The 27,677-nt window shown below is 49.0% G+C and overlaps 1 protein-coding gene and 1 pseudogene across 10 annotated transcripts in view; one reads left to right on the plus strand and one right to left on the minus strand.

Annotated features, from left to right (window-relative positions):
* Abhd6 (abhydrolase domain containing 6, acylglycerol lipase) overlaps positions 1-19,701 on the plus strand; it is a 50,763-nt gene extending 31,062 nt beyond the window's left edge. For all 10 annotated transcript variants that reach the window (XM_040733418.1, XM_021231380.2, XM_040733419.1 and 7 more), the window contains 7 exons: positions 4,041-4,197; positions 5,671-5,784; positions 6,005-6,137; positions 8,963-9,120; positions 14,289-14,343; positions 14,544-14,644; positions 18,371-19,701. In XM_040733418.1, the coding sequence (XP_040589352.1) occupies positions 4,041-4,197; positions 5,671-5,784; positions 6,005-6,137; positions 8,963-9,120; positions 14,289-14,343; positions 14,544-14,644; positions 18,371-18,547 (895 nt within the window). In that variant the 3' untranslated portion in view covers positions 18,548-19,701. The remainder of the gene's footprint in view (positions 1-4,040; positions 4,198-5,670; positions 5,785-6,004; positions 6,138-8,962; positions 9,121-14,288; positions 14,344-14,543; positions 14,645-18,370) is intronic.
* LOC121135091 lies at positions 15,649-16,064 on the minus strand (annotated as a pseudogene).
* Positions 19,702-27,677: the final 7,976 nt, after the last annotated feature.

Consider the following 27,677-nt stretch of genomic DNA (forward strand, 5'->3'; position numbering starts at 1 on the left):
ATTGCCACACAGGCTGATGAGCTGGGTCCCCGGAAACAGAGGTGGAGGGAGAGGACGGACTCCCAGAGGTTGTCTTCTAACCCCCACGGGTGTGTCTCACTCACACAATCATCTCACACGTACACACACACACACACACACACACACACACACACACACACTCATTGGAAGGAGAGAACTGACTCCCAAAAGTTGTCCCCTGACCTCCATATTTTCATTGTAGCACACACAGACACACACAGACAAATAACAACAATAACTTTAAAAATTTAAACAATAAAGGTGACATTCTCTTCAAACCCCTTTTAAGAAAGAACATGAAAGGGCCCTCCATAAAAAACTAAAACATATCCGTGAGGGACAGTTGATAATACCTAAATCCCCAGAAGGATAGACTGTTTTGTGGGTTGAAAGATTTTTTTTTCTTGTAGAGATGTCATATTTTTGTAAATGGCCTCTAAATCAAGTGGCTGACCATCTTAAACCCCAGTAGGTTTTCCTGATGGCATTTGATTAGCAGAGCTAGGGTCGTATGGGAAGAGGGGCCCTCAACTGAGACCATGGCTCCATTAGGTTGTCATTTCCTCGATTAATGACTGATGTGGGAGGGTCCAGCCCACTGTGGGTGGTGACACCCTGGGCAGGTGGTTCTGGTTGTATGGAAAAGCAGGCTGACAAGCCGGCAAGCGGGGTCCCCTCCACGGCCGCTGCTCCGCCTCCTGCTTCTGGGGCCCTGCCTTGAGTTTCTACCTCGGCGTCCCTTGATGGACGGTGACCCAGGCCATCCAAGCCTAATAAACCCTTTTCTTCCACAGGTTCCTTTTGGTCATGGATCTCTTATCGCAGTAATAGAAAGTGAAATGGAACAAGTAGATTCTTTCACTAGTTTAGAAATATCTAATTTTATATGATCCTTCAAGTTGGCAGGAAATAGCCTCATTTTACAGACTCATGAAGAAGTCTGTAATGAGCACTGACCTCTTTTCCGTGAAGGCAGAGTGAGCTAAAATTAATTTCTTAAAAAAAGGCTTCCATTATTTAGGTGGTAAAAACGCATACCGAGGGTGGCAATGTGTATGTGCAGTTAGTTTGTTCATAAAGAACATGCACCCAGCATATATGAGGAATTGCTCTTGTACAAATGAAAAAGAGCATACAACCCGGAAAATGGACAGGAAACTCAGATATTTTACAGAGGTGTAATTTTTGGCAGTCATTCTGTTCCGTTGGTCACAAGGGACACTCCAATCCACAATGGATGTAAGCCCTTGGGAGGCTGAGCAAGAGGGCGCTTAAGCTTAAGCCTTCAAATTTGAACTGAAAACAGCATACAGTGAGATGCTATTACCTGCCTATCAGAGAGTTAAAAACAAAAGCAACGGCCTGGGGACATGGCACAGCAGTTAAGAACCTTTGCAGCTTCAAGTTCAGGTCCCAGCACCCACATGCTGGTTTACAGCATCCGTAACCCCAGTTCCAGAGGGTCTCCCTTTCCTAGCCTCCGAGAGCGCCGCGCATGCATGCGCAGACACAATAGATGCAGACAGAATGCACATAAAAATGGATATGCTTCAACAGACGACCTGAGTAGCAGTTCTGAGTGCTGGCAAAAGCACAGTGGCGCTTAGTGGGGCTACTTAGTGGGGCTACTTAAGTGGGGCTACTTCGTGGGGCTACTTAAGCGGGGCTACTTCGTGGGGCTACTTAAGTGGGGCTACTTCGATGAATGGCTGTGAAGTTTGTGTCTAAAACAGCTGTCTCACGGCTCTGGAGGCTTGGAGCATGAAAGTGGGGTTAGTTCTCTTCAGTGGTTGAGGAAGAATCATCCCTCGCCTCCTCTGAGTCTCCAATGGATGCTGCTGCTCCGTGAGGTGTGACTGCATTATGCTGGTCTTAACCTCCGTTTTCACGCCCCTTCCCTACGTGTTTTCCAGAGCTGGGGCAGGAACCTAGCTTCACCCGGCTCACACTGTAGGGAGTATCTTACTGCGGCATCACACACACACACACACACACACACACACATACCTGGCTCACACTGTAGGGAGTATCTTACTGCGGCATCACACACACACACACACACACACACACACACACACACACACACAGCTCACACTGTAGGGAGTATCTATCTTACTGCGGCATCACACACCCAGCTCTTCTGTTTGTCTTTCTGTGGCCTAATTTTTTTACTTACGTTTTCTTTCTCATTAAGGCTTCTTCTTATCTCCCTGGGACAAATTATTCTTTGAAGTATAATTAAGAGGCCAGCTTAAAAAGAATGACTGATGGCTAATGCCAGATTGCTTCCTAGAAAGGACATTAGAACTGGTCTAAAAGAAGGGAGGGAACACTCTCCTTTTCTGATTTGAAAATCTACATACACAGCTGTAAAAGGGTGAGAGTTTCAGGGCTGGAGCAGTGGCTCAGTGGATAAGAGCTCTGGCTGCTCCTCCAGGGGACCCAGGTTTTGACTCCCATCACCTAAATGAATGCTTGCAGCCAGTGGGTACCAGGGCATGCACTCGGTATACAGACATACATACATGCAGGCAAAACACCCACACATAGGTTTTTTTTTTAATTAGGATTTGTCTGGGTGTAATGGCACACGCTTTTAATCCCAGCTCTTGAGAATCGGAGGCAGGCAGATCTCTGTGAGTCCAAGGCCAGTCTGGTCTACATAGTGAGTTCTGGGACAGCCAGGACTGCATAGAACCTGTATCAGATTGTGGTCTACCCTCACTGGCAGCATGATAGTTCATGATGAAAATCCTAATTTTTGCCGGGCTTTGGTGGCTCACGCCTTTAATCCCAGGGCTCGGGAGGCAGAGGCAGGTGGATCTCTGTGAGTTCGAAGCCAGCCTGGTCTACAGAGCGAGTTCCAGGACAGCCTCCAAAACAACACAGAGAAACCCTGTCTCGAAAAACCAAAAAAAAAAAAAAAAAAAAGAAAGAAAAAAAAAGAAAAGAAAAGGAAGAAAGAAAAGAGTAAGTGAGAAACTTGATTTTTTATTTTATATTTATTTATTTAGGAATGTGCTCCGTCTCTCCCTACCTCCTCTCTTTCCTTTCCTACTCCTCCCCTCGTCCTCAGCTTCCACGTGGCAGTGCCTTGTGCACATACCCACACTTCCGGTTTGTAGATACAAGCAAACATGATTACATAGCCTGAATTCTCTCCCCGCTTGTGGCACACAAGACGTTAACACTGTTTCCAGTCACTTGCCTTCACAAGACCTGGCTGCAGCTGTGGCGCAAAGTCTGTTACAGAGACAATATCGGGGCGACTTAATTGTCCTTCATCTCTGAAGGGATTTCTTTTGTTCCCCCGGAGCTGAGAGTTCAGTTTGTCTCAATGGTATTTCCATATGGAAATGGACCTGGGGCCAAACCACGGCCTTTGCCAAGGGTTACCCAACTAACAGAAGCTGAGCCATCAACCTTCGCAGTTTGCCGTGAGGGGTGAAGCCAGAGAGCGGGTCAGCACGCGTAGGTCTCGAGCAGTTGAGTTAGTTCCGGCAGAGGGCGGTCTAACAGAAAGGTGTTGCGTGTTCTGTTATTTTGTTCTTCATTCAGGTGCTAGTTCCTTTCTCGCTTTTAATTTTTCCGTGTCTTTATTACCGTATGTTAATTGCACCTCATGATGAGTGTTACGATGACATTTCCGCACATGTGTGTAAAGTATGTTGATCCTGTGACTCTCTGCTGTCTATCCGTCACCCCCCAGGACACACACACGCGCACACTCACAGGCACACACGTACAGGCACGCACGCACACGCGCATGCACACACACACACGCACACTGCTTTCCGAACACACGTGACGTGCTTGTCTTCTTAGTGCTCCTTGAGGGGTAAACAAAGGACAAATGCAGGAAGAAGCTCCTGTATTGGCACCAAGCAGGATCCCGAGAGGACCCGCTCCCTGCCTGAAGTCGTGTATTGTCACCAAGCAGGATCCCGAGAGGACCTGCTCCCTGCCTGAAGCCGTGCACCCTGGTCACTCTGCTTGTGTCTGGCCTTCCTTCACCCTAGGTACTGGCGGAGGACCCTGGGTATGCAAGTCCGCTACGTGCGTCACGAGGACTATCAGTTCTGTTACTCCTTCCGGGGCAGGCCAGGACACAGACCGTCCATCCTCATGCTCCATGGCTTCTCTGCACACAAGGACATGTGGCTCAGCGTGGTCAAGGTACGGTCCCCGACTCTTCTGTCTTAGGAGGAGAGGATTGGGACCACGGTTCAAATCCGTCTTAAAATTAGTGAAGTGTGTTACTCAGACCCTTTTCTGTGTTACCCAACTGTTTGAGCTGAGTAGTATTTAAAGCTGTGTCTCTGGAGTCTTCTTACCACGGGGATATTTTTGGGCAGGGGGGGAGAGATGGGGGTGTTTCAACACAGCTCCATCACGGAAGTGCCATGATGCTCAGGGCTAGGCCTTTCCCAAAAGTTTTTGTTCTCATACTTCCTTCTGCTTTTCTTTTTGTTTGCTTGTTTTTTTATTTTTTTGTTTGTTTGTTTTTTCAAGATAGGATTTCTCTGTATTGTTTTGGAGGCTGTCCTGGAACCTGCTCTGCAGACCAGGCTGGCCTCGAACTCACAGAGATCCGCCTGCCTCTGCCTCCCGAGCCCTGGGATTAAAGGCGTGCGCCACCAACTCCTGGCTTTCTTAATCATTTGGAGAAATTGCTTGATGTGGCAGCTTTTCAGGATCCTGTACTTTGGGAGCTTGGTGGGGGGTAGGGGACGGGGACTGAGGCTGACATTTGCCTCGAGAGAGCAGCATCCCAGGTTCCTACTTCAAGTGGGACAATATCTGAGAGATCATGAGTGTCACTGGGAGGGAAAGCACATGCCATCGGTCCTTGTGTTCTTCCCCCCGTAAAGCCACCACGGGGACGGTCATCGTCAATCCTTAATTCCCTTTGTATCCCTCCCCCCCTTTGTTAAATATCTTTGATAACTGATGTTTCTCACACTCATGGCTAAAGTTGGTGCATCTTTTAAACAGAGAGGAAAGGCGATTTGGGAGAATAGTCGTCTCAGGAATTAGACCCTGATGAAGAAGAAGAAGAAAAAAAAAAAAAAGAAAGTTGAAACCAGCCTTGTGGCTTTGGGGAAAAGCATTGCTGGCCAGGGCTCTGGGAGCCATCTCTTCTAGTTCGGAGACATTAGCCACGCGACTAGACGAAGAATGGCGTGGGTGGGAAGGGAGGTAGCACTGAGCAAACAGTATTAAGTTGAAGTTGCTGGGCTGTTGGTGGCTTGGACAGAAAAGCGCTGACCGTGCAAGCCCGATAAGCTGAATTTGACCCCTGGAGCCCAGAGAGAGGTGGAGAGACTCGATACCTAAAACATAACGGGAAATATTTTTTTAAAAATTAAGTGCAAGATGTAAGGCTGCTGGCCCGGGTTTCCACATCCTCTCTCCAGTCACCCACCAAGCCTCTTTTCATCTGTGCGGGCGTCTTGGGGCCCCCTCCTCTCTCCGAGGGTCTGTTGGCACTCAGCCACACTTATCACGTAAGACGCGTGGAGGCTCAGAAACATCACCTCAGTGGCTGTCTGGGTCACTGGGTAGGAGGCGGCAGTCATCGCCCCAGAGAGACGGCAGGTGCGTTATTTTGTAGATGGATATACTGACTTTCCGGGTCTGTGTCTTCAGTTCCTCCCAAAGAACCTGCACTTGGTCTGCGTGGACATGCCTGGTCATGAAGGCACCACCCGCTCCTCCCTGGACGACCTGTCCATAGATGGGCAAGTTAAGAGGGTGCACCAGGTAAGCAGGAGGCTTGACTCTCCATAGTGTGTCTTCTTGGCACACGGCAAGCAGGCGAGAGTTGCCAATCCACAGCCACGTGTGCCTTCCAAAGCACATATGAATCACGGGGCTCTCCTAGATAAGGGGTGTAATAGGGCAAAGTGTCGGGTTTTACTGGGGTGAGGGGATCTCTGGCGTCTTAGCTGTAACCATGCCTCCTTTCCATTTCTCTTCCTAGTTTGTAGAACGCCTTAAGCTGAACAAAAAGCCCTTTCACCTTATAGGCACCTCGATGGGTGGCCACGTGGCTGGGGTATACGCTGCTTACTACCCATCTGACGTCTGCAGCCTGTGTCTGGTGTGCCCGGCTGGTGAGTTACTCGACCAGAGCAGCCTTACAAGTGACTTGAATTTGAAGAGGCCTGCTCCCGGCTTCTGTTCAAGACTGACGTGGGCTGCAGAGAGAGGCGATGCTTTCTAGTAACTCTGGCCAGATCACGGTTGCGCGATGAGAAACCCCAGCCAGACTGACTTAACTGGGGCCAGGTCTGCTCCACGGGAGAAGGAGAGAGGTGGTGGACACTTGCACGGCGCTGGGTGGCACCTCGTACTCACGGCTGAGATACATCAGCTTCCAACATTTCGATCCCCAAGAGCTAACATCTTTTTTCTTATAGATTTAATGTTCACCTAACCCTTTGAAATGAAGGTCCCATTTTGTTCTTCTTTTGCCAAAAACTTTACTCGTTTTAAGATTCATAATTTTTGTCAGTATGTGTTGTATACCGAGTGGTGAGTTTGTAAGAAGCATTTTCACCCAAGGTATCATGTACTTTGAACAGTCATCTCCACCACTACGTGCCACACCCCTCAGTGGTCCCCTTTTTCTCAAATAGACACATGGCAAGAGCTTTTTAAAAGGCCAGTGGACTCTAGTTTCTCCTCTCATATTTGTGTATGTATGTTTTCATATATTTGTACAGACATCTTACAACAATTGGACCTGTAACTCCAGAAATTACTACCTTAACTTGGGGTTTTCAATGGATTTTTTTTTCTCCCTTAAGACCTCAAATTTAGATTGTTCGCCCATGGTGATAAAATAGTAATTTCTCTCTCCCACTGTTCTTCCGTCTTTTTTTTAAATTCTTTTTCTTTTTTCAATAATTTATTTTTATTTTATGTGCATTGGCCTTTTGCCTGTATGTATGTCTGTATGTGTCAGATCTTGGAGTTACAGACAGTTGTGAGCTGCCATGTGGGTGCTAGGAATTGAACCCCTGTCCTCTTGGAGGGGGGCCCACAAGTTGAGAGCCACTGTAGCCAGAACCTAGACATCAGCTGGACACTTGCGGCTCTTTTTCTCTGTGTAACAGCCCAGGCTGTCCTGGAGCTCACTCTGTGGACCAGGCTGGCACTGAAATCACAAAGATCCACCTACTTCTGTCTCCCGAGTGCTGGGAGTAAAGGTGTGCGCCACCACCACTTTTGTTTTTTTGGTTGTTTGGTTGGTTTTGTTTTGTTTTTTGAGACAGGGTTTCTCTGTGGCTTTGGAGGCTGTCCTGGAACTAGCTCTAGTAGACCAGGCTGGTCTCGAACTCACAGAGATCCACCTGCCTCTGCCTCCCGAGTGCTGGGATTAAAGGCGTGCGCCGCCACCACCCGACCCACCACCACTTTTAATGTGGGTTTTCTTGCCTGGAACTTTGCCAGTTATGGCTGGTCTAGCTAGCAAGCTGGCCACAGGGTCTCCTGTCCTTATCTCCAAGGGTTGAGATTGCAGGTGTCTGTTAACGGCTTCTGCATGGGTTCTGGGGTTCTGAACCCCCACCCTCGTACTTGCAGCAAGTCACATTCCGGGCCTTGACGTATCTATAGGATGTGCCCAGTATTAAAGATGAAACTGCCTGTTTGTTTTAGATTTATTTATTTATTATGAATACAACATCCTGCCTCCATGTATGTCTGGCAGGCCGGAAGAGGGCTCCAGATCTCATTACAGATGGTTGTGAGCCACCGTGTGGTTGCTGGGAATTGAACTCAGGACCTCTGGAAGAGCACTCTGTGCTCTTAACCTCTGAGCCACCTCTCCAGCCCCCTGTTTGTTTGTTTTTAAGGCAGAGTCTTATTGTAGTCAAGGCTGCCTTAAACTCCTAGTCTTTCCATGTCTATCTCCCACATTCTGGGGTTACAGGCTATGCCTAGCTTTTTTTCCTCCCCCCTGAAATCTAGTTCTGTCGCTAAATTAAACCAAGAAATGGCTCTGTCGTGGTGGAAATGACTCTTTTCCTGCTACATAATGTTAGCTGTCAGATCCTCTCGTGTGTCTGTCATGCAACAGTGGGCAGCCTCCAAAGGAGTCTCAGCCCTCACTTAGTGTCCTCGTGGAGAGAGAGAGAGAGAGCCTGTGGGCTGCACTTCACTCTCCTGGGTCTTTGCCTTGACCACAAAGGGGAGGGCATCCAGGTCAAGGGAGGGAGCCGCCGGCCATGGCAGCCCTGTGCTCTTTCCAATGTACCCTTCCGTCAGTCTCCTCCAAATAACTCGGGCACGGAAACACCGCGAGTGAGGTGCTCCCCATACTCTACCATTCTCGTTCCCTGGTAGCTTGTTGAAATGCAGACTCTGAATCAAGAGGCCTGGGGACAGCCTGAGTTTCTGCGTACCATGCCAGTCTGTGGCCATGGTGCGCACAATCAGTCGTGAAAACATAATGCTGTTGTTTTAATCTGGACTACCTTAGAATTTATTATGTAGCCCACACTGGCCTTGAACTTGTGACCCTCCTTCTCTGCCTCTTGAGGCATGTGTGTACCACTGTGCTTAACTCCAACTCTAATAAAACACCTTGGATGGTATTTTTTTTCTGTATTTCTCTGAATACGATTTTTGCTTTGTACAAGGGTGCCAGTACCAATTAAAAAGTGATCTCATAGCCGGGTGGTGGTAGTGCACACCTTTAATCCCAGCACCCAGGAGGCAGGGGTAGACAGATCTCTGAGTTCAAGGCCGGCCTGGTGTGCACAGTGAGTTCCAAAGACGACAACATCAACAACAACAACAAAAAGCCAACCAAACAAAAGTATCTCCTAGTGACAGGAACCTGACAGATCAACCTGGCCTCCTGGGCTTGTCATGGGGGGGCACGGTAACACCTGATACTTGCATCATCGGGCTCTTTTGTTTTGCATTCCAGGACTGCAGTATTCGACTGACAATCAGTTTGTACAACGGCTCAAAGAGCTGCAGGATTCAGCGGCCATTCAGAAAATTCCCTTGATCCCGTCGACCCCGGAGGAGATGAGTGAGATGCTCCAGCTCTGCTCCTATGTCCGATTCAAGGTGCCCCAGCAGGTACAGTCCGTCAGTGCCACGCCCTTGCTCCCAAGGAGCATCCCCCAGCGTGTCCTGCTGCATCTACTCTCTGACTCCATTCTGTCTGCTCCATTTACTCAACATGTAGCTCACCAGATGCCTGTGACACATGTGTCAGACACTGTGCTGAACACTATGGTAACTATGTCACACAGGGAATTTCCCTGGACAGATTTAGTCCAATGCGGGAAGCAGACAAGGACAACTAACAGACAAAAATCTACAAGTTGAAATGAATTTTAGAGGTGAGATGAAGATGGTATAAATATTTAAACTGGGCAGAGGGGTAGCCTTGATGAGGTCATCTGAAGGATCGTGTGTACAGTGGAAAAAACATACACAGGCTCATGGCAATGGAAAGAGAAAGCTGATGGGGACGGCCTTCTGCATATGTGTTTCTCTTATTGGTTGGCGAGTGAAACACTGTTTGGCCAATAGAGGCAGGAAGGCAGGCGGGTTAGGAGACGAGAGTTCTGGGAAAGGCAGGCAGAGAGAGAGAGACCGCCAGGAGATGCCGTGTAGCCAAGGAAGGAGTAACAGGTTCGGAAGCTTCTCCAGTAAGAGAAGACCACGTGGAAATACTTAGATTAATAGAAATGGGTTAAATAATTAGGAGGGAACTAGCCGGTAAGAAGCCCTAGCCATCGGCCAACAGTTTAGTAATTAGTATAAGTCTTCATGTGCTTATTTAGAGCTGATGGATGGCAGAACCTGGTGGGACAAGAAACCCCACCTACAGAAGGCAAGTGTCTGGAGCCTAGAGAGTGAAGGAGAAGGGAGTTGGGAAGGGAGTCAGGAGCTAAATCACATTCTCAATTTAAAAAGGTAAAAATAGTCTTAGACTTGTACGTTTAAAAATATATATATATATTTTGGATGAACACGAAGGGCTTTTTATCTATGAGGGGTTATATTTGTTGGTGCTGAAACTCAAAAAAAAAAGTTAAAACACAAAGATAAACATTTGCACAAGAGATGATATTATCTTGTTATGCAGGCACCAGATAATAGTGTGCTTTTAAGAGGAGGTAGGCGAAAGGAGTGGCGTTGAGTGTCACTGAGTATAGCCCAGGATGAATGATGTTGAGTGTCACTGAGTATAGCCCAGGATGACCTCAGGGTCTCTCTCAGAAGAGCTGCTTGGAGAAGATGTAGTCTGTCCTTGTAGTTTGTGGGACTGAGTCTGCTTTTTCTAAGCACAGTGGCACAGACACAGAGAGACTGAACGGGGGCTACTTAGGATATACTATGGGTTGGAGGTGATGGTGGTGGGGACCGGGGTGGGCGCACCAGCTGAGATGTGTCGTGTGGAAGAATGGACAGGACCTGTGGCAGGTTGGAAGTGGTTGGCAGTGAGTGGCCGTTGGTGACTTCCAGTTCTAAAAGCCTCCAAGGATGTGTCAAGTAGACAGTTGGACATTTAAGTGGTGCAGATGGACGGCTGGCCTGAAGTAACGCAGAAGCCATAGGCAGAGGAAGACACTGGGGGTCATGTGTCTCAGTGAGGCAGTTTGAGGAAAGTCCACAGCTGAGGGGCCATAGGCAGAGGAAGACGCTGGGGGTCATGTGTCTCAGTGAGGCCTTTGGGGAAAGCCCACAGCTGAGGGGCCATAGGCAGAGGAAGACTCGGGGGGTCATGTGTCTCAGTGAGGCCATTTGAGGAAAGTCCACAGCTGAGGCTCTATGAACCCGGGTTATCTCCTGGGTTGTAGGCAATGAACCCTGCCTCAGGGTAAGGTGAGTTGGTCCTAGGCTGTGAGAAAGAATGCCACACAGACTCTGTGACCTTGACTTAGGAAGTGCAGCACATTTCTGGGGGAAGCATCCACAATCTATGTCCCCGATATCTTTAGTCATGAAGGGGCACTGTCCCCTGCCGGCTATGACGTCTTTAGGATATTGTGACCAAAGGAGACTCCGTGCTTTTAGTTGTCAGGGATAAGAAAACACTGGGAGAAAATACATGTTGGTTTCAGAGGCCTTTCTTTCCCAGGAGGGTAGGGCCACCTGCCATTGAGTCCATTAGCTCATCTTGTGTTTGTTCGCATGTGTGTAGCACGATTAATAAAGGACCCAGAGACAGGTGTTGGGGTTCAAGCTTCAAGCTGAAGATCAGAGAAGCAAAGCCAGTAGGTCTTACCTCTGCCCAGCTGAAATGGCTGGTCCTGTCCCCACAAATCCTCAGAGGCAAAAGCTCTCAGTTCCTGTCTCCTCCTCTTACTCCTTTCTCTGCCCAGCCATATCAGCTCCCCAGTGCTGGGATTAAAGGTGTGTGATCCCAGGTGCTGAGATCACCTTTGTGTGAGCTGTTGCTTTTAGGACTGGATCAATTTCATGTAGTCAGTGTGGCCTAGAGCTCACAGAGATCTGTCTCTTTCTTAATCCCGAGTCCTGGGATTAAAGGCGTGTGTCACCACTGCCTGGCCTCTATAGCTGGCTTTGCTTTCTTTGTCCTCAGGCAAGCTTTAATAAATCATGAATAATATGTCACCACAAATGAGCCTTCTACTCTGTTCTCTGTAAGGTCGGGGCCTGCCCATCCCCAGACTTCAGCAGCCCACTTTCATGAAGAAGGATTTGCGTACATAGACTGGATGGTGGATATTATGGGACGCCTTACTGTCAGAGATAGCGTGGATAGATGTATGAGTTAATGCATGTGTATGCTTACACGGTTTAACGTTGCAGGATGGGACGTGGGTGGATGGTTGGATGGATGGATGGATGGATGGATGGATGGATGGATGGATGGATGGATGGAACGGTGGGTGGATGGTTGGTTGGATGGAATGGTGGGTGGATGGTTGGATAGATGGATGGAACAGTGGGTGGATGGTTGGTTGGATGGAACGGTGGGTGGATGGTTGGTTGGATGGAACGGTGGGTGGATGGTTGGTTGGATGGAACGGTGGGTGGATGGTTGGTTGGATGGAACGGTGGGTGGATGGTTGGTTGGATGGAACGGTGGGTGGATGGTTGGTTGGATGGAACGGTGGGTGGATGGTTGGTTGGATGGAACGGTGGGTGGATGGTTGGTTGGATGGAACGGTGGGTGGATGGTTGGTTGGATGGAATGGTGGGTGGATGGTTGGATAGATGGATGGAACAGTGGGTGGATGGTTGGTTGGATGGATGGGACGGTGGGTGGGCGGATGGGATGGTGGGTGGATGGATGGAATGGTGGGTGGATGGTACAGAGATGGAGAAGGGATGGACTAGCAAATACAGACACAAATGTATGATTCAGGAAAGCAAGGTGAGTGGACCAGGGTGATCAGCCAATTAGGGCCAGTGGTTCTCAAACCTGTGGGTTGCAACCCCTCTGGGGGGTTGAACAACCCTTACACGGGGATCACCCGAACCGTAGGAAACATCAGATATTTACACTGCAGTTCACAACAGCAGCAAAATTATAGTTACGAAGGAGCAATGAAAGTAATTTTATAGTTGGGGGTCACTACACTGTGAGGAGCTGTTTTAAAGGGTGACATCATTAGGAAGATTGAGAACCACTGCGTTAAGCAGAGTTGGAACAGGATAGATGGATGCATCAGAAGAAGAAAGCGTCTGTCATGGGGCACAGCGTTATCAGATAACCAGCCATTTCCCTCACCTCTGTGTTCCCACTCTGGGAGCCTCTGGGGTTCTCATTCATGCTTTGGAGAGCTGGTTTAGTCCAAAGCAGCCAAGGTCCAGCATTTTTGCGAGCTTCCTGTCATCGTGGGCAAACACCCGAGAGCATCGTGGTTCAGCGGTCTCATCGGGGTTACTTGGCCCCTTTACTTTGAGCCTGTGGGGAGGCAGAGCATTGTGGCAGGAGGCAAGCAGTAGAGCAGAGCTGCTCATCTCATGGTGGTCAGGAAGCAGATAGGGATGGAGCCAGGGTCCCAATATAATCACTCAAAAGTAGCATCACCAATGACCGCCAAGTAGGTCCCACCTCCTAAAGCCCCCCCCCCCAGGGGCACCAAGAATTTAGTACACGGCCTTCTGAGGAACATAACCCTAGTCTTCCCAACTTTGGTCTGCATGAAACTCCTGAGAAGACATGTGGAAGGGGTCTAGACCTGTTCCCTGGTGGGTGAGAGGGGTAACTACCCTTGTGGACCCTTTGCTTTGACGTAGAGTGTCCCGAGGCAAGGGACCGCTTTACAAATGGCCGTGGCCACCTGTTTGGGTTAGTAGCCCAGGGCTTGGAGGTCTTGCCTGTCTGTATTTGCTGCAGCCCTCAGCGAGGAAAATAAAGGCAGCGTCAGAGAATAATCTGAGCTCTGTGGAACAATAAGGGGTCTCCCCAGAATTTTCTTAGTAGTTTATTTCTTCATCTCCTCCTCGTCTTCCTTTTCCTCCTTCTCCTCCTCCTCTTTTTCCTCTTCCTCTTTCAAGAGAGTCTTCTGATGTTTTACAGGCTAGCCTGGAAACCCCTGTGTAACTGAAGACGAAATACAAGCCCCTAATTCTTCTGCCTCGACCTCTAGAGTATTAGTTCATGTGTTGCAGGAGATAAGCAAGGCTTGGTGCATTCTAGACCAGCGCTCTGTCAACCGAGCTAGTCCCCAACTCCCTCATTGTTTATCGGATCGTCGATCCTGATGGTTTTTGATCTTGTTCTGCATTTTGGGTATCATAGAGTAATGGCCTGATATTTTGTTTACCCAAACTTTTGTTTCAAATTTAACCAAGAGTTTCTCAAGATGCTGTGCTAGTCTCTTTAAAATAGTATGCAGACCTCTGGCTTCACAGCATTTCCCAAGTGTGTCCCCCCCCCCCTAATTTTCTATTATTTTTTTCATGTGAAAGGTGTTTTACCTGTGTATTTGTGTACCTCGTGCATAAACTGCCTACGGAGGCCAGAAGAGGGCACCAGAGCTCTTGAACCTGGAGTTACAGATGGCTGTGAGCTTCCTTGTCTGCGCTGAGAATCAAACTAGGTGGTCTGTAACAGCAGCGCGTGTTGTTACCAAACTCTCTCTCCAGCGTCCCTAGTTTTGTTTTGTTTTTTAGAGCTTCCCAATTATAGTCTACATTCTGGAGATTCACAAGCCCAGCCCTAGGCAGTGCAGGAGAACAATGCGCTTTCTCCCCTGTAAAAGGCTGGAGGAAGAAAGATTTCTCTCGTTTTCTAACTTCGGATTATTTACCCTCAGATCCTTCAAGGCCTCGTTGACGTTCGCATCCCTCATAACAGTTTCTACCGGAAACGTAAGTAGCCCTGCTACTCCGCAGCTTGCAGCCCAGTGTCCGGCTGCCTCGTGACTCATAGACCTCTGTGCCTGGAATGTTTCCTGGTCCCCTGAAGGGAGTAGTGGCCTGACCGTGATGAAGCTCTGTTGTGGTACCTATGTGCAGATCCCGCATACACTCACTACGTGTTTGTTTTTGTTTTCTTTCTTTCCGATAAGTGTTTTTGGAGATTGTCAGTGAGAAATCCAGATACTCTCTGCATCAGAACATGGACAAGATCAAGGTCCCAACACAGATCATTTGGGGGAAACAAGACCAGGTACGTCACAGGGCCCTGTGGGGGAAAAAGTAAGCGGTGGCCTTTACAGTGGCCTCCCTGGTGGGTTCCTGGTGTTGGGTGCCAATGCCTGCTGCCCCAGTTCCGTGAACTGGGAACAATGGTGTCTGACTTTTAACATGAAAGGAAATTTGTTTGTTTGTTTGTTTGTTTATTGAGATAGGGTTTCACCATGTAGCCCAAGCTGGCCTTGTACATGAGATCTTCCTGGCTTCACATCAGGGAATCAACAGGGCTGGGAACTCTGAGTGAGACTCTTCTCCATTTTCCCCCCAGCTTCTGTTGCTTGCAACCATCTTTGGCATACCCTGCCTTATAGGTGTATTCCCTAGACTCCAACTTCATCTTCACATGACATTTTGTGTGTGTGTGTAGGTCTGGGTCTGCATCCCCCCCTTTTTTTTCTGAGACAGGGTTTCTTTGTATTGCTTTGGATGCTGTCCTGGAACTCTCTCTGTAGTCCAGGCTGGCCTCAAACTCACAGAGATCCGCCTGCCTCTGCCTCCCGAGTGCTGGGATCAAAGGCGTGTGCAACCAACGCCGGCTGCATTCCCCCTTTTTAAGGTCACCAGTCATACTGGCTTGGGGCTTTCCTGCCCCTTTGTGACATCATCTTTTTTTTTTTTTTTTTTTTTTGGTTTTACGAGACAGGGTTTCTCTGTATTGTTTTGGAGGCTGTCAGTCCAGCCTGGCCTCGAATTCACAGAGATCCGCCTGCCTCTGCCTCCCGAGTCCGAGTGCTGGGATTAAAGGTGTGCGCCACTACCGCCCGGCTGCGTCTTGCCATCTTATTGAATAACCGGTTCCTTAGAACTAGTTGTTTCTTGTGAGCTTGGGCATCTCTCTAGGGTACCATAGGCTGTTCAGAATGTTTATGTAAGACATCAGGTTCCTGTGGTTATTGACTAGAGGCGAGACGGTAGACATTTTGATTTTTTTTTTAAAGAGCTCTGGTGGTTTTGTTAAAGGCAGGCTTTTCTGGTTTACTACTCGCTGGTCTGTTCTGGCATGCTTCTAATAACATCAGAGTCACCTGCGTGAGGGACAGCCAGTGTGCACACTCTGTAGTATTGTCCATGCTGTACCCAATTCAATGTTATCGCCACTGTGGTGATGGACACCGGTTTTAGTCACCATGGCATAATGTTCTAGTTCAGATTTCCTCAAAGCCGGGCAGATGTTGGTGGGGATGACCAACTTCGCTTTGCCCTGTCTGATCATCTTGAGTCTGTTTGTTTCCCAGAACGTACTTCCCACTTTTCATAACAAGCTGGAGCCTGGACTCTGTCGACTCCAGGGACTTTTTCCATCTTCTTTGCAGCCACCAAGATGGCTGGGGAGCGAGAAAGGGGCGACATTTTGATTTTGTTTTTGACTTTTTGTCTCCGTGTGCACAAGGCATGGCGTACCAGAGCGTGCCTCCCCCACCTCCTTTGAATTGGTGTTTATGTTAAAAAAAAAACAACACTGTATCCATGCACTTTTCATCTCCAATGCTGAGTATTTTGGTCTGTGTAAAATTTGAGCCCTAGGTAAAGCCCTGACTTGACATCAGTGGAATGGAGAAGTTTTTCTTTTAGACTATTTATCTGATGACATAATTGCGATGGCTCCCACTAGCATGCATGTCTCTTGCGGGACCACATACACCAACTCCACGTGGGTGACTACAGGGAATGCTGGGTTTGCAGAGCTGACCAGCGTGACAGTGCCAAGTTAGAACCCATGTGGATGTCTTGCCTATGAGCTGTAGCTTCCGATCTCTCTTCACCATGGATCCTTATTTGGGAGTGTCTTCTTTTCCTCGTCTGCTTCTGTCATTTTGACTTAACCTGCATCCTCTCTGGGGACTTTCCCCCCCAGCACGTAGGTTTCATGCCTGCTTAGACGGTGACCTCACTGGATGCATCCACCCACAGCTTCTCGTGGAGACCCGTGCTTACATTTCTTTCCTTGGCCCAGGGCGCCCCGCCATATTCTCTTCTGCCTACCTACTTGAAGGTGCTGGGAACCTCAAGTTGATGAGACTAAAGCTCAGAAACAGCCTGAAGACTTTAAAGTCTTTGCCCGTGAATGACAGAGAAGAGGATCCGGGCCGGGAAGACCTATGGTTGACTTTGACCAACATGAAGGGCATGATGGCAAACCTACCTCCAGAGGAGACTGTGGAGGGAGAGGAGAACCCACTAGGCATGCTAGGGAGATAACTAAAATTAAAATAAACGTGAATGCATTCACCTCTTTCGTCTTCTAGCGGGACCTTCCTACTCTTTGGCTTCCTACTTCAGCATAGAACCAACCACTCAAATTCTTTCCCTTAGTAAGTCTCAGGACTCCCTGCTGTCCCAAGGCCGGATTAGGGACGGGATATGCAGTTGGTGGTATGTGCTGCCTAGTGTGCATGCGGCCCTGGGTTCACTCCCCAACCCTGAGTACAACTGGATGTGGTGCTAAGGCCAGGGTAAAGGCCTTCCTTCTGCTCTACCGTGCCCTGCCTGACCCCGGCTTACCGTAACCTCTCACCCCCATGCTCTTCCCCTTTCTGTAAAGATCCCTCTGCCCCTGCCCTCAGCTGTCTCAGAGCTCAGGGATGGTGTCTTCCCCTTTCTCCGCTCTGATTTGCCCTCTCAGCTCCTTTCTGTAGAAAACCCTGTTCACATCACACGACATCTGTCTCTTGGTAATGTCTGACCTCAACCTCCTTGGAGACAGGAACTCTGTCTTTCCCACCTGCTTATCGATGGCAGTGTTGCACTTCTAGTATCGTGTTTCAGAGTCAAACAGGAGGCTGATGGCTTCCATTTGCCCCATCTTCCTGCTCTCTGCCATGCCTCTGTGGTAGGAACTGTCCACAATACAGCAGAACATCTCAATCTCTGTGTACTGTAGGAACTGTCCACAACCATACAGCAGAACATCTCAATCTCTGTGTACTGTAGGAACCGTCCACTGCACTACAGCAGAATATCTCAATCTCTGTGTACTGTAGGAACGGTCCACTGCACTACAGCAGAACATCTCAATCTCTGTGTACTGTAGGAACGGTCCACAACAATACAGCAGAACATCTCAATCTCTGTGTACTGTAGGAACTGTCCACAACCATACAGCAGAACATCTCAATCTCTGTGTACTGTAGGAACCGTCCACTGCACTACAGCAGAATATCTAAATCTCTATGTACTGTAGGAACGGTCCACAACCATACAGCAGAACATCTCAATCTCTGTGTACTGTAGGAACGGTCCACAACCATACAGCAGAACATCTCAATCTCTGTGTACTGTAGGAACCGTCCACTGCACTACAGCAGAACATCTCAATCTCTGTGTACTGTAGGAACGGTCCACAACAATACAGCAGAACATCTCAATCTCTGTGTACTGTAGGAACGGTCCACAACAATACAGCAGAACATCTCAATCTCTGTGTACTGTAGGAACCGCCCACAACAATACAGCAGAACATCTAAATCTCTGTGTACTGTAGGAACGGTCCACTGCACTACAGCAGAACATCTCAATCCCAGTGTACTGTAGGAACGGTCCACAACCATACAGCAGAACATCTCAATCCCAGTGTACTGTAGGAACGGTCCACTGCACTACAGCAGAACATCTCAATCCCAGTGTACTGTAGGAACGGTCCACTGCACTACAGCAGAACATCTCAATCCCAGTGTATTGTTTCTTTCCTCTTCCTCGGCAGGTGCTTGATGTGTCTGGGGCAGAAATTTTGGCCAAGTCTATTGCCAACTGCCAGGTGGAGCTGCTGGAAAACTGTGGCCACTCGGTGGTGATGGAGAGACCCAGGAAGACAGCCAAGCTCATTGTCGACTTTTTAGCTTCTGTGCACAACACAGACAACGACAAGAAGCTGAACTGAGGCCCTCGCTGCAGCCCGCGTCGTTCACACAGCATCTGCTCCCATCCCCCAACTTGACACAGCCTCTACTCTCAGGAATCCTGCCCGGAATGCCGCTGGAGCACCAGTGTCCCTGAGGAAGCCAGTCTCCCATCCCAGTCTTGGTTCCACAGAGCATCAGGGGCCACAAGGAAATCTCCAAGATCTTTTTGTTTTTTCAAAATAGGAACCTAAATGCAACTGGATTTAAAAAAAAAATACCCAGCCATGAAGCCTACTAGACGTCTTCAGGTTCGTGTCACTGATGAGCCAATGCTAATCATGACGACCATGACCATCAAAGATGTTTTCTTTAAGACATTCCTCACACGTCAAACTTGAGCTATATTTTTGTTGTTGTTGTTGCTTCAGATGTAACCCTTGCATGGTCAGTGGCTTCTTCTAGAGGAGCTTTTTAGTCATTTGTTGAGCTCTTATTTAGATCTAATTCATGTTTTGCATAGAGGCCCATGTGTGAATGCAGCCCACTAGCCACAAGACCAGAGAAGAAACAGCAAACTGTGGAAGAGGTTTCTGCCCCCATGCCTGGCGCACAGACCTGGAATCTCAGCTCCTTGGCAGGCTGAGGCGGGAGGATCCAAGATCAAGGCTGGCCTGAGGTACAGAGTGAGTTCAAGGACAGCCTAAGCTACTGACTGAGACAATTAAAAAAAAAAAGAAGAAGGAAAGGAAAAGAAAAAAGTTTCTATGTTTTTTTACATGTAGAAACATATATGAAGGAGCTTTGTTTGGCTTCAGCCAGCCCTCAGAGCTGCTGAAGCAGCAGAACACAGGCCGATGGGTTTGGGTACCTACAAGTCGGTTACGTCAGAGTCAGCAGAATGGAGAACGTCGGACAGGGTGGGTTTCCTAGGAATCATTTGCCATTCTTAAAATAAGACTAATAAAGCAATAATGCTCTAGACTTCTATCTAATCAGACTGGAGTTCCATGCCAAGCAGCTCGTGGGCATCTTTTCTATTCCGATGTTCTCCTGATAACCCTTGGATAGAGAATACCAGTCTGTTAATGAATTCTGTGAATTCTGTGAGCAACAACGTGATTGAAAAAAAAAGATAAGTCCCAGCAGCTGTAAAAGTGACCACGGTGATGTGAAATAAAATTAATAAGTCTGAGCTGGCAATGCGCAGGTGCTTTCTATTTCTGAGCCCAAAGTGGGGTGCAATGTTGGTTTTCTTTAAAGATTTGTTTATTATTTATTACGAACACAACACCCTGCCTCCATGTATGTCTACACATCAGAAGAGGGTGCCAGATCTCATTACAGATGATTGCGAGCCACCATGTGGTTGCTGGGAATTGAACTCAGGACCTCTGGAAGAGCAGTCAGTGCTGTTAACCTCTGAGCCATCTCTCCAGCCTGCAGTGTTGTTTTTAAGGCAGGATCCCTCGGTGAACCTGAAGCCAGCAAAGCCCCGGGCACCCTTCCCTCGCCACCTGCCCAGCAATGGGATAGCAGGCAGGAGTTGCTGTGTCCGGTCTTTTACATGGGGTCTCAGGCTTACACGGTGAGCCATCTCTCTGGATCCTGAAGTGTATTTCTCCCGACCCATGTTTATTGTGATTACGTGGATGTGTCTGTGTCCGTGTGGGGGTAGATGCAAGTGAGTACGGGTGCCTGTGGAGGCTAGCAGTCACAGGTCCCCCTGTAACTGCAGTTACAGGACATTGTGCCTCGTCTGTCATGGGTATTGGGATCTAAACTTGGGTCCTCCAATGAGCAGCGTGTACTGGTCACTGCTAAGCCATTTCTCCTCCCAAGTGTGTTTTTTAAACTAACTGAAATCATCTCTCAAAAGCAGAAGTCATCAATTTGTTCCTTTTTTTTTCATTTTCTTCCCTTTTTTTGTTTGTTTGTTTTTCTGTTTTTTGAGGACAGAGTCTCACAGAGATCCACCTGCCTCTGCCTCCCGAGTGCTGGGATTAAAGGTGTGCGTTGCTAACACCCAGCAGTCTGTTCCTTTTCCTTCACTTCTGTTGCTGATAGTTTTAATGGGAATCCTCGGTGTGGTTTGAATATTGTAATTAATCAGAGAAGCATGGAGTGTAGTTCTTAAAAAGAAAAGTGACAAAAATGTCACCCGGCTTGTGAGACGTAGCCAATGCCCTGATCAGGAAAATGTATAGGTGTAGATGCATACATCAGGAGAGAAAGGCTGAGCCAGGTGGTGGTGGCCTCGCCTTTGATCCCAGCACTTGGGACGCAGAGGCAGGCGGGTCTCTGAGTTCAAGGCCAACCTGGTCTACAAAGAGAGTTCCAGGACAACCAGGACTACACAAAGAAACCCCGTCTTGAAAAACCCAAAATAAAAAAGCAAGAAAAGAAAGGCTGAAAATGAATAAATTAAGCTTCCACGTCCAGAAGCTAGGGCAGGGGAAATGAGTAAATCAGTGGAACAAGAGAGTGATCCAACTTAAAATTAGAATCAGCAGAACCGGGCATTGGTGGCACGCGCCTTTGATTCCAGCACTCTTGAGGCAGAGGCAGGCGGATCTCTTGAGTTCGAGGCCTGGCTGATCTGACAGCCTCCAAAACAATACAGAGAAACCCTGTCTCGAAAAACAAACAAAAAGAATCAGCAGAATCTATTCTGTTTCTCAAGAAAAGTACATAATAGATGATTTGACTTTTTCCCCATGAGTTCTGAGTTTCCTGTGAGGAGGATGACTCTGCGCCTGGGTGATGAGAGATGGCTTCTCATGAATGCTGAAAGAGGCCTGGACCTGGGGATCCCTTTCAGAACAGCAGCCTCGTGAACCCGGGGCTTCTTAGGGGTAAGGGTTGGAAGAGTCTGTGAGCCAGGTGTCCTGGTGTGTACTCGCAACCCTAGGACTTGGAAAGAGGGGGCAGGAAGGTCCTGGAGCCATAGTAAGATGGTCTCGAAGCACAGTGGCCCAGGGAGACAGATCTGCACTGTCATCCTTCAGACAGGGCCTGCACTGTCCACCTCAGCCTGGAAGAAGAGCTGGCAGGCTCTGCCGGAGGACGCGGCCCCCACCCCCTCCCTGTCCACAGAAAACCTTGACCGAAGTCGTAAACCAAGGGTAAGAGGGTTGTTTTGGATGAAGTGGGTTTTCGAGGTCCTCTGGTGGCACTGGCGTGCTGGGAAGTCCCTTGGACCCTGTGTCTTGCTCCAGCAACTTTAAGGAGCCTGTTATGTCCTGCCAGCTGGCTGCCGCCACGCCAGACCCTGCTGGGCTCTGAAGAAAGGAATCATTCACCACAGCCCCTCCTGAAACACTGCCAGGAACTTTCCGGGATGAAACGGAAAGCCCAGTAGACTCGATCCCTCTGCTTGGAGTTGGGGCCTCAGAGTTGCTGCAGCCTGAGCTTCCTGGGCAAATACTGGAGACAATGAGGGGTGAGCAGCGATCATCTGGGCAGCTTCCGCAGGATGGGGGTGACAACAGGAATGACATTGGTACCAGGTGACGCATGCCAGGTTGAAGGTGCTGCCTGTTCAACGCTGGGTCTTCCTCTTGAGTCCCTGTGAGGCCCCTGTATCCCGGGGAGTCATACCCGCTGCTCGGCCCCAGGGAAGTTCCCAGAAAACACTGGCGGGTTGGATTACCTGCCAGCTGGGCCTGCAGGACTAAAGCGACTGTGTTTGTCCGATCCCGTTTTCTATCTCCTCTCTTTCTATGGCTCTCCCAGGATGAGTCACACGCAGGCCCAGGCAGTTACCGCCCAGCCACTGGAACACCTCCCCCAGTGTCACCCCGAAGCCACCGACTAGACTTCCTGGTTAGCTGTCGGGGGTTAAAAAGCAGGAGGCATTTTGAAGGAGAAGGAATGAAGAGAGATGGGGCAATGGAGATAACCTCCACTTAGCTGAGGCGCAGAGGAGGGCAGAGCAGCGCTTGGGTCGCTGTCGAAGATTCTTGCTGCCTCGGGGCTTTGTGGTTTAGTATCATCCGTGTTCTCTAGGCTGGGAAGAACCAGGGTGTGGTCCTAGCGCTTCCTCTGCCTGTGGTGGGAACAAGGGTCTTGGGGTCTTTGTCATTGATCTGAGAAAGGTACAGGCACCAGGCAGCTGGGCTGTTGGTGTTCCGAGTCCAGTAGGGACTACTCCATTCTGAGCTTTGGGATCTTTGGTACCGTGGAGTTCTATCCGGTAATGGGAATGAAGGATTCTGACAATCCTAGTGGCCCAACTCCAAAGCTAGCTGGGACATATGACTCTGATTGTAACACAACTCTAGGAAGGTCGCTGTCAAAGACTAATGTGAGCCCACTTCCCTAATCCCTCACCAAGGCTCTCAGATCTGCATATCACTCAAATTCAGAACCATCCCTGTGTAGAAGGACCATGCACTATATCTCATGTAATAGCCCAACTCCATGCGTGATCCAATTGGTGCATCCGTGTTTCTGCTGTCTGCAGGCTGGATGAGATCTGAAACAAGCCTCCCTCCATGTTGATACTGGGTGAGAAGACTGTGCTCTGTTTTGCTTTTTTGTTTGTTTGTTTGTTGGTGGCACACTGGGGAAGAGAGTTTCCCAGCGTGGAGAAGAACACACTTTTTTAAAGGAATATTTTAAAAATGTATTTATTTTATGTGCATTGGTGTCACGCCTGCGTGCATGTGTGAGGGTGTCAGATCTTGGAGTTACAGACAGCTGATAGCCGCCATGTCCTCTGGATAAGCAGCCAGAGCTCTTAACCAACGAGCCATCTCTCCAACCCCGTCCTTGTTGCGAGCAGCCGGTGTGTTCGAAGCTACAGTGCTACCATACTTCACAGCGATCCGAGGCTAAGGGCTAAGGATGAAAATAAAGACAAAGACAGCGGCTCATTCTTGCAAGGAGAATGACATTTATTATTACAAGAGTGGAGCCTTATATACCAAAGTCAGGTACGGTGGAAAAACACCAAGGTCAGAAGCCTACCTTCCCAGGGCCCTCCAGCAAAGGGTGCACCAAAAACAGGAATTAGCTTTTAGACAATAAACAGGAACTTGCATGCAGGCCTTACTGGGAGGAGGGGATGAGAAGTGTTTTGCTAAAAGTCCCTAGTAACAAGCAGTCAGCAGACCCCCATGGGGGAAGGGTGCAACACGTCCTAATATTTCCCATTACTGATATTAATGCTACCTGTCACTTTTATTTTCTCGATGCTAAGAAGAAAGATGCCTATACCTCCTGCATGGCCCCACTACCCCCACGTCAGTGTTTTTGGGATGTCTGTGTGCTTGCGCACACATGTACATACCTGTAATCAGGGAGGACCTGCAGGTGGCTCGGTGAACTTTTTTTTAAACCAAAACAAAAACATAAATGCTGGGAATTATTGTTGCTCCTACTACCTGCCTCTCCCACCCCTATACCTTGGGACTCTTCTAGGGCAACCCACAGAGCCTTGGGTTTCTGTGAGGGGACTGCGGAGCTCTCCAGAGAAAGTGTAGAGTGCCCAGGTGCCCCTGAGAAAGTATTTTGAAATTTTTAAGACATTATCTAGCCAAGTACAGCAGCAAAAGCCCACGATTGCCGCTGCTTCGGAGGGTGACAAGCCGGAGGCCAGCCTCACAAACTTAGGGACGCCTCAGAACAGAGTTAAAAGCTGAGGACTCAGCTCTGTGGCAGAACACTTGTCCCGTGAAGCTCTGGAAGAGAGGAGGAAGCTGAGGGGAGGGGGAACGACCTCTAGACCTCACCCAGAAGCGATCTGCTTCAGTACAGGGTGGCTAGAGTCTCCTTTGCTGGGGTCTTCAGGGTGGTTTTTTGATGGGATTCCGGCCAGCCTGGGGCCTGGCAGGACTTGCCCTTCCTCCTAGCCCCCTTGGCCTTGCTAAAAACCATCAGGGTACACTCCTAAAGCTAGCCTCCGAGGTCTAATCCCGTATTTGGCCACTTCCTCCTTCTGAGACTGACTACCAAAGCCCAGCAATCAAAAGCCACCTTTGGATCACCTAATTAATATGTCCAATTAAAACTAAACACCTCATCCTAACTAACAGGGTTTCTCCCTTTACCTTTATAAACTGACATTTGCCTAAGTGCCAAGTCTGTCTCTTCTCTATCCAAAGGGCAGGGATATTTGTCCCTCTGAGCAAATATCCCTGCCCCCTTTTGTTCCCTTCCCCTTCTCCCTAGTCCTCTATCTCCTGTGTTTGTCTCTTATTCCCTGGCCGTTATCCCTCTGGGGCAAATAAATTTCCTTTGTGCTGAGAAATTGGCCTTGGGGGTCCTGAGCCAAAGCTTTTCCTTTCAGTTTGTTTTTCAGGGAAAGTCTCCCTCTCCCTCATCATGTGGAAGCTTTCAGTGAAATTGGCTGAGACACAAAGTGCCTGGCTTTGGTGCCATCGGGCACATATCTGGGGAGGGCGCTAAGGCGGAGGTCAAGCCATGCTCCCCCAGATGGTGGAAGTGTTTGGACCAGCAGTTCTGGGTCAGAGCTTCTAATCTGTTTACCGTGGTCTGCGGAGCTGCTCCTGGAATCCCGGCCTGCAGAGGCCACTCCTGCTCATCCGGCCCCCTTGTCAGTAACCGCAACCCTGCTGTACGCTGGAGGCTGGCCCCGCTGACTGACGAGCTCTTAACCGCTGAGCCATCTCTCCAGCCCAACACACACACACTCTTGCATGCACATGTGTGTGTAGAGGTTACAGGAAGCCACTGGGTGTCACCCTATGCATCATTCCATTGAGACAGACATCGTTCAGTCGGAAGCTTACTTTTACACCAGGCTGGCTGGCCAGTGAGCTCCTGGGATCTGCTGCTGCTTTTCACCCCCCCCCCCCAACCTGGCTTTTTACCTGAGGGGATCTGAGCTTAGGTTGTCTCCCACTGAACTATCTCAGCCTAAACCTCACGGAGTCTTCAAGACAGGGTTTCTCATCGTAACACCCCTGGCTGTCAAGGAACCCGCTCTGTAGACCACGTTGGCCTCGAACTCACAGAGATCTGCCTGCCTCTGCTTCCCCAGTGCTGGGATTAAAGGTGTGCACCACCAATACCCAACCCACAAATTATTTTGTTGTTGTTGTTGCACTTGGTTGTAGCTTTAAGTTTTGGGGGTAGGGAGGTGAGGCCGGATGAGCCACATAGCCCAGGCTGGCTTCACAGTCTCTGTGTTCCTGCCTCAGCCATACGAGTGCTCAGATGGTAGGCAGGCACCGCCGTACGATGAATTCTTATTTTCATTTGCTGCAGCTGGAAGCTGGTGGCCAAGGAGAGGGAAGGCTCGCTCTTCCTTTGGGGTTGCCTCAAAGGTTGCAAGTCCTTAGTACTGCAGAGCTTCCTATGTGATACAGCTGAGCTCACCTATGGTAGGAACCTTCAGTAAGTACGCTGTCCAGTCTGGACCAGCAGGACACAGAGAAAAGCAACTGTCAAGCTTTGCCAAGACAGGGTAGGACAGTCCTTCAGATTTTCCTGCTTCTTAAAATGGTGTGTCAGCCAAAGTTGGATGCCCCAGTGTCATAGAGAAACCTCGGGTGACTGTCCAGGCAGCCACCTGTTTCTGTCATTTCTTGCACCTTTCGGAAGTCCCTTGCTTGCACTTCCTGTTATTTTCCTTCTCAGGTCTTTGATGGGGTTGAAGACTAGACAGTCACAGTTACCATCCTCCCAAATCTTAGCTAAGGGCCTATTAGGTACAAAACTTAGATTGTTCAGGAAAGGACAGCTATTGGAGTAATCTCTTTAAAAATTGCCTATTACCTACGGTCTGGACATCTAAGATGCATTTCTTACTCGATAATTTTCTCGCTGTGCATAGTTTTTAATTATAGGATTAGAACCTTCATTTTTATTTTAGACTAAAAGTGGGAAATGTTGTGGGGATTTGGTCTGATGGCCAACTGGATGGGGGAAGCTTGGCCCAATGGGCGTGGTCTTTTTTCTGGAGATATGTGACCCAATAAAGGGGGCGGGCAGATTTGATTTATTCCTAAAAGAGATAAGGCAGGCCCAGAGAAGGTCACCAAGCCATGGCTTCAGCAAGCCCTCCCCAGTCCAAGACAGGAAGGGATACCTGACCTCAACCTTATTGGATCACATATCTCCAGAGAGGACCACACCCATTGGGCCAAGCCACCCCAGCAGTTGGCTGTTGGATCAAATCCCCACAACACTCACCTCCTTGCTTTTCCAGCCACCAACCCCTGCTTCCCTCCTCTTCACCCGGCCCCCCATGAGCCACGAGTAAGTGTTTTCTCAGTTCTTGATTGGAGATGATCCCCAGGGCTCCGCCATGTGGAAGGGTTAGAACCCAAATGGAGTTTTCTGCTGCGTCTCCTTCGTCTGTGACAGGCGACAATGACCGCGCCACTGATGGCATTGCAGAGTCGCTATACCATAGAGGTGGCATAAGGTGAGCCAGCTGGCCGGCACTTGGTGACTGTCCTTAAAATGAAATGGAAGTGATATGTGGAAGTGAGATGGACCTGCTGACACAGGCCATGATTCCCGTTGGGTGGATGGACAGTTGTGGAAATGTCTTCTCCTTGGGTACTGTACAAAACCTAATCGGCACCAATTAGCAAGGCAGGGAAGGGAGAACAGAGAAATGAAGTGTGAACTGAACTCTTGGTCTCTGCTACATTAGTCCGTTCTTGCAAAACGAAACAAAAAACAAAACCAGTACATTCACGTATGCAGTACTCAAAATGTTCCACTAGGGGCTGTAGAGATGTCTCCATGGTTAAGAGCACTGGCTGTTCTTCCAGAGGACCAGGGTTCAATTCCCAGCACCCACATGGAAGCTCACCACTGTCTGTGACTCCAGTTCCAGAGCATCTGGCACCCTTATGTTTGGCCCCAGCCCCATGGGGTCTCTGCGAGTTGCTGGTCAAGCCTACAAGTGCTTCCTGTTTTCCAGTCCAAGTGCATCTTGTTTTCTAGTCCTGGCTTCCTGCCCCGGCCTTGACCCTCTGACATCGACATCTAGCAGGAGGAAAACATGCTCTCTACCTCCTGGGGTTTTCCCACTATGCTGTAAGCCTGTATATAAAGCTGCTCACTCCTGCAAGAGAGACCTCTCAGCAGTTGCAATAAAGACACACACATATTCTCTCTCTCTCTCTCTCTCTCTCTCTCTCTCTCTCTCTCTCTCTCTCCCTCTCCCTCTCCCTCTCCCTCTCCCTCTCC

Source organism: Mesocricetus auratus, unplaced genomic scaffold (genome assembly GCF_017639785.1).
Source record: "Mesocricetus auratus isolate SY011 unplaced genomic scaffold, BCM_Maur_2.0 Super-Scaffold_100031, whole genome shotgun sequence".
Taxonomy (NCBI): domain Eukaryota; kingdom Metazoa; phylum Chordata; class Mammalia; order Rodentia; family Cricetidae; genus Mesocricetus; species Mesocricetus auratus.